Source organism: Chionomys nivalis, chromosome 5 (assembly GCF_950005125.1).
Source record: "Chionomys nivalis chromosome 5, mChiNiv1.1, whole genome shotgun sequence".
Taxonomy (NCBI): domain Eukaryota; kingdom Metazoa; phylum Chordata; class Mammalia; order Rodentia; family Cricetidae; genus Chionomys; species Chionomys nivalis.
The window spans coordinates 99,925,755-99,931,754 of NC_080090.1; the positions used below are offsets into that span (position 1 = coordinate 99,925,755).

The 6,000-nt window shown below is 49.8% G+C and overlaps 1 protein-coding gene across 2 annotated transcripts in view; it reads left to right on the forward strand.

The window, feature by feature from the left end:
* Ralb (RAS like proto-oncogene B) overlaps positions 1–4,798 on the forward strand; it is a 43,911-nt gene extending 39,113 nt beyond the window's left edge. For both annotated transcript variants that reach the window (XM_057770096.1, XM_057770097.1), the window contains exon 5: positions 3,272–4,798. In XM_057770096.1, the coding sequence (XP_057626079.1) occupies positions 3,272–3,391 (120 nt within the window). In that variant the 3' untranslated portion in view covers positions 3,392–4,798. The remainder of the gene's footprint in view (positions 1–3,271) is intronic.
* The last annotated feature ends 1,202 nt before the right edge of the window (positions 4,799–6,000 follow it).

Genomic DNA, 6,000 nt, shown 5'->3' on the forward strand with positions numbered 1-6,000 from the left:
GCTGTGGGATGCCATCTCCCCTTGCTTTCTGCCTTCCCAGGTTCACTCAGCTGGTTCTGGAGGAGAGCTGAGCACTCTCAGTAGAACATTAGGAGATGTCCCATTGAGAGGAGGGCTTAGCATTTTTTTTTCCAAGACAGGATTTCTCTGTCTTGGAACTCTGTAGACCAGGATGACCTTGAACTCTCAGAGATCTGCTTGCCTCTGCCTCCCCTCCCAAGTGCGGGGATTAAAGGCGTGTTCCACTACCGCCCAGCTGAGGGCTTGGCTTTGAGCAGGGGCCAGTGTTGACAGCACACCTCTGGGTAGCCTGGGGTACAGTGTGAATTGTGTTTCTTCATCAGCTGCTTTTTTGTTGTCTTAGTTAGGAATTGATTTGCTTTTACAATTGCATTTGTTTCTTGGTGTGTGTGTGTGGGGGGGGCATGTGTGCCACAGCGCACATGTGGAAGTCAGAGGTCAATCTATGGGTTCTCTCCTTCATCATGTGGGCCCCAGGGAATTGAACTCAAGTTGCCAGGCTTGGCAGCAAGTTCCTTATTCACTGAGCCATCTCCCTGGCTCGTTCTGTCTGTCTGTCTGTCTGTCTGTCTGTCTGTCTGTCTGTCTGTCTCTCTCCCTATCTGCCTGTCTGTCTATCGACAGGCTCTCATATGACCCTCTGTGTAACAAGCACTAGAATTACTGGTGTGGAGCCCTGCACCTGATTCATGGTGTCAGCGTGGGACCCAGGACTCGGCATCTACTGGACAGTGCTCCACCAGCTGCCACGCCCGGCAACTGCCTTTCTTTATATTCTGATCTGAACTCCCCCTGCTTCCTGCGATGCTCAGACTTCTGTTCTCCTGCCATCATCTCCTAGCTGAGGAAAGCACAGGGCATCCAGGTAGCCTCCATCTTCTCCGGAGGAGGAAGTGGGACACATTAGAGACATGGTCACCTGATGTATTCCTGTCTGGTCTCTGCCTCCCATGCCTTTTATATTTTAAAACCCAAGAGGGCTGTCTGGTTATGGTGGCGTCAGCCTTTGATCCTAGTACTAACAAGACAGAAGCAGGTGGATCTCTGAATTCAAGACCAGCCTGATCCACATAAGGAGACCTTGTCTAAAGAACAACCGCAAAACAAAAAGAGAAAGACTTTCTCGGCATGAAAATGCTGATGTTGCTTTTGAGGTGATGAGATTCGAGTCTCTGGGGTCTCCTGTGTATGGGGTGTTATACGTCGTCTCCCCCTCCTCTCCCTGGATGAGCTTTTACCTGCCAGGCGACCCAGCAGGGACTTCTAACTCCTCAAAGGCTGTGGGTGAGTGCAGGTGGCATTTCAGCTGAACGCACCCACGCATCTCCCCTGCCTTTTAACTTAAAATGAAACAGACGTCTGTCACTTTGGACCGGTGGCTGTGGCTAGCTTAGGGGGTGTAGAGGTCAGTCTGAGACTCTTGGGGTTCCCTTCCCTGTACCTGGCACTCATGGTAAGCTCATGGAGTGCCACACCAGAAAAGCAATCTTGGTTTGCTTGGTTTTTGAAGCAGTAATTCATGTAGCCCAGGCTGTTCTCAAATTTGTTCTGTAAAGGATGACCTTGGATTTTGAACCTTTCTAGATTGGTGGCATCACGCATGGCTTGTGTTTTTCTTTCTTTCTTGTTTGTTTTTTAAATTTTTTCTTTATTAAAAAAATGACAGGGCCTCATCTATCTGAGGCTGGCCTTCAGCTCGTATGCAGCCGAGAAAGACTCTGATTTTCTTGTCCTCCCGAGTGCTAGGGTTACAGATTGTACCAGCAGGCCTGGTTTACGCCGAGCTGGGGATCATTCCTAGGGTCTTGTGCATGCCAGGCAGGTACTCAGACAACTGAGCCATGTCCCCAGCCCTTAATTTGCTGTTCACCTTGGTCTGTGTCTGAGAACCAGATCTTGGTGGAGATAAAAAAGCCTGTGTTTCTTGTCACGCTTCCAGTTTCTGTGGGAAATCTGCAGTGTGTCTTCGCAGCACGATATTTTGTCTGCTTGAGAGTAATCAGCCCTTTGGTGATTGTGGTAGCAGAGGGCAAAACCCAAACCTCATGGGCCAGCGATAAGGCCTGCTTGTCTTTCCTGATAAAATTCCTCTTGGCAGTGGGGTGAAGGGGCAGGGGCGGGGAGGTGTGGGGCTGGGTGTAGGGGAAGGTGAGGAGGAGTTCTGTGATGAGACTTCTCTTTCCCTGTCCTCCCCAGCTCTCCAGTGCAGAAGCCTGCCTTCCTACTTCCCATCCCCTTGCTTTCTCAGATTTGCCCCTGGCGGCTTTTAGAGTAGGGTTTGGGGAGGGGCTGTCACTTACAAAGGCATTCTAGCCCTTGTCATCAAATGTTCATTCCTGTGTGTGTGTGTGTGTGTGTGTACGTGTACCTATTCATGCTGTCGTATGCATGGATTCAGAAGACAACTTGTGTGTGTGTGTGTGTGCGCGCGTGCATGTGTGTGTATGTGCCTATTCATGCTGCCATATGCATGGAGTCGGAAGACAACTTGTAGTGTGCGTGTGTGTGTGTGTGTGTGTGTGTGTGTGCGTGTGTGCCTATCCATGCTGTCGTATGCATAGTATCAGAAGACAACTTGTGGGAACCAGAACTTTCTGTCACCATGTGTGTCTCAACTCCAGAACTCAGGTCATCAAACTTGGTGGCAAGGGACTCTAACTGATGAGCCATCTCGCATGCCCGTTAGTGTTTCCGGAAATGGGAATAGACCCACAGGTGCCCGCTGCCCTCCAGACGTTTGTGCCCAATGCCTCCATTCTAGAACTGTTCTCTGCAGAAGCATATTTTACCCTTATAGTGTTCAGATCTGAAGGGCAGTGACAGGCTCGTCCTGTCCCTGCTGACAGCTGTGCAGAATGGAGAAGGGCTGTTTCACCAAAGCTGATTTTTATTGCTGTAGCTGCTTTGTTTGTTTATTTATTTATTGTTGATACTTTGTTTTAATGGAGCAGGCTCATAAAAGTAAGCTTGGTAGCTGGGGGTGGACTCAGCTGGTAGAATTATTGCCCTGGAGTTCCCTTGCCAGTGCCACGTGACCACCCTGGGAGGCTGTGGAGCTCCTGGCCACGCAGTCAGTTGGAGGCCAGCCTGTGCTACCGGAGTCCCTGCCTCACTGAACAAACGAATGAATGGTTGCATGTTCGGGCTTTGTGCCATGAAATCTCAGTGTGTTTCCTGCCAACTGATCTGCTTCCCAGTGACTAAACGGCTTTCCCTCTCTACTCTGCCCTCCCTTCCTCCCCACTGCCAGGCGTTCTTTGACCTGATGAGAGAAATCCGAGCAAAGAAGATGTCGGAGAACAAGGACAAGAACGGTAGGAAGAGCAGCAAGAGCAAGAAGAGTTTCAAAGAGCGGTGCTGCTTGCTGTGAGCGCAGAGTGGACCGCGCTGCACGCCAGAGGCCAGAGGCTGCCCCCAGTCTGGCTTCCTCCAGTTTGGCTTCGCTCTCCACAGCCGCATTCACGGTCACTTCTTTAAATGGGACAGATATCTGTGCATGGGTGACTGACAGAAGAAAGGCACCTTTGTGTGGTAGATCTCTTAATGTCAGCAGTTCTGAGGACCCGCCCCCCCCCAACCACGACAGCCACCATCTCTAGGGACATAGTGCTGGAGATCCCAGACAGCTGAGTTGGGATGACGAGGAAGCATACTGTCACAGCATCTTCTTCTCCTGCTGTTTAGGACACAACCATCTTTTGTTTGAAAATTAAAATGCCTCATTTTGGCTGGGCGTGGTGTACACGCCTATAGTCCCAGCACTTTGGAGGGTAAGGCAGGGAGGGTAGCCTGAGGTCAAGGCCAGCCTGGGCTACCCAGCAAGACCCTGTCTCAAAAAGAAAAAAAAAATTAATGTCTTATTTTCTTAGGTTTTAAAAAGGGGTCTCTGGTAAGACCCTTGTCAGTTCTTATCAGTTTAGAAGTACACAGAAAAATCTAAGCTCTGATAATAGTTTGGGGGGGGATTCTTTGCTTTCTTTTTAAAAATGAACTTTGGCAACTTGGAAACAGAATTAGAAAGATGAACTTCACCTGGGCCAGACAGGCTGAGCCAAGCTCCCCGGCCTTCGAAGCCAAAGGGGGGTGCTGTTCTCTTCGTACTTAAATGCCAGCCAGGTGCTGGCTGCAGGCTCTCTCTCCTCAGCACCCTATTTGGTGAGGGAACTTTCTTTGGGGGAAATGCAGGCCTGTACTCTGTAGTGGGCTTGCTTTTTCTGACCAGGTCATTTTCATATCTTCTGGTCGCCCCCTTACCACCAGCCGTATCTCTGGGTCCCTCTCCACTCCACCAGCAGAGGCCAGGCAGTCCTGTTCTTTTTCTTCTGAAAACTGTGACCAGTTTGAATTATGTCCCAGAACATAAAGCCAGTGCCAGCCCCGGCCCTTCCTGCTCCCTCTCCAGAGACACGGTAGCTCCCAATTTACAGGTAAAAGAGGGGACGGCCCAGAAGGACCATGGCCGGTAGCTCCCTGGCAGGCGGTTCTAGTGGTGCTGAGATGAGTCAGGGAGTCGAGTCCACTCCCGCGTCATGGGGAAGGGGACACTGGGGCAGCAGCCTACCCTGAGCGCACACACTCCTCCCATTTTTCAGAAGTGAACATGTCATGTTTAGGTGCCACGTGTGAATCTGGGTGGGGAGAGCGGGAGCCCCTCGTATGGACAGTTTGACAGAGGTTGTGGGAACTAAGGTCTGATCCCTGGAAACTCATCTGTCACTTCCAAAGAACCATGGGCCTTTTTGAGTAAATAATAAAAAAAAATAAAATAAAATACACTTTTCAGGATTTTACGCTTTTGCCTGCGTGCTGCCACACGGAACACTCGTGGAAAGGGATTAGCAGGTAGTCGTTATTTTTAGCAGCTGTGCCGCCTATCAGACAAGCGTTACTTTAGTGAATCCCATGGGCTGGGAAACACAGCTATAAATATAAGCAATAATTGTACCTTCATCTCTCCTTTGGGAGACATCTCCATCCTCCTTAAAGTATAAAACCTTGACGGTGATTACACATGTGTGCTAACAGGAAGATTTCGCTGACGTGAAAACCTGCACGGGAGGCCAGAGGGGGCTCAGTGAGTCAGAGCCGTGCTCAGGGGCTGGAGAGATGGCTCAGCAGTTAAGGGCACTTGCTGTTCTTTCAGAGAATCCAGGTTCAATTCCCAGTGCCGATATGTCAGCTCATAACTGTCTGTAACTCCAATTCCAGGGAATCTGATGCCTTCACACAGACATGCATACAGGCAGGCAAAACACCAGTTCACTTAAAATAAGAATAAATAAATCACTTTTTAAAAATTAAGGGCGCATGCTATGAAAGCATGGCCTGGGTTTGAATCCCCACACAGATATAAAAGGCCAGGTGTGGCCATGTGCAGGTCTGTAACCTTAACGCCATGGAGTGGAGGCAGGAGGATCACTGGGGCTTGCTGGTGGTTGCTCTCCAGTCACGAGGTCCAGTGGAGATCCTGTCTCGACGGAACGAGGAGAGGGATGATAGAAGCAGGACCCCCTTCTTCTTTCTCTGGTCTGTCCTTGTAAACATAGCTGCACACATACACCACATACCTGTACTACATGCGCACACGTGTAAAACGCCACAGATCATTCCACAGCTTAGTAAGGAATTCATCTTGATTTCATTGACAGACATGCACTTACTAAGCTGGATGAGCTGTGATATGTGAACTTATTTTATTTGTGTGTGTGTGAGTGTACATGACAGGCATGTGTGGGCACAAGGGTCACGGTGCACACATGGAGGTCAAAGGACAGGCATTTTGTATTGTAGGATTGGTTCTCTCCTTCCCCTTTACGTGGGTTCTGGGCATCAGACGTGGGCTATCAGGCTTGCTTGTCAAGCGCTTGTACATCCCGAACCATCTCATCGACCAGAAACAAGTTTAATTCATACCGGCAAGATGGCTCACTGCGCGAAGGAGAAGCTGAGTTGAGTCTCCTCGATCCACATGTCTGAAGG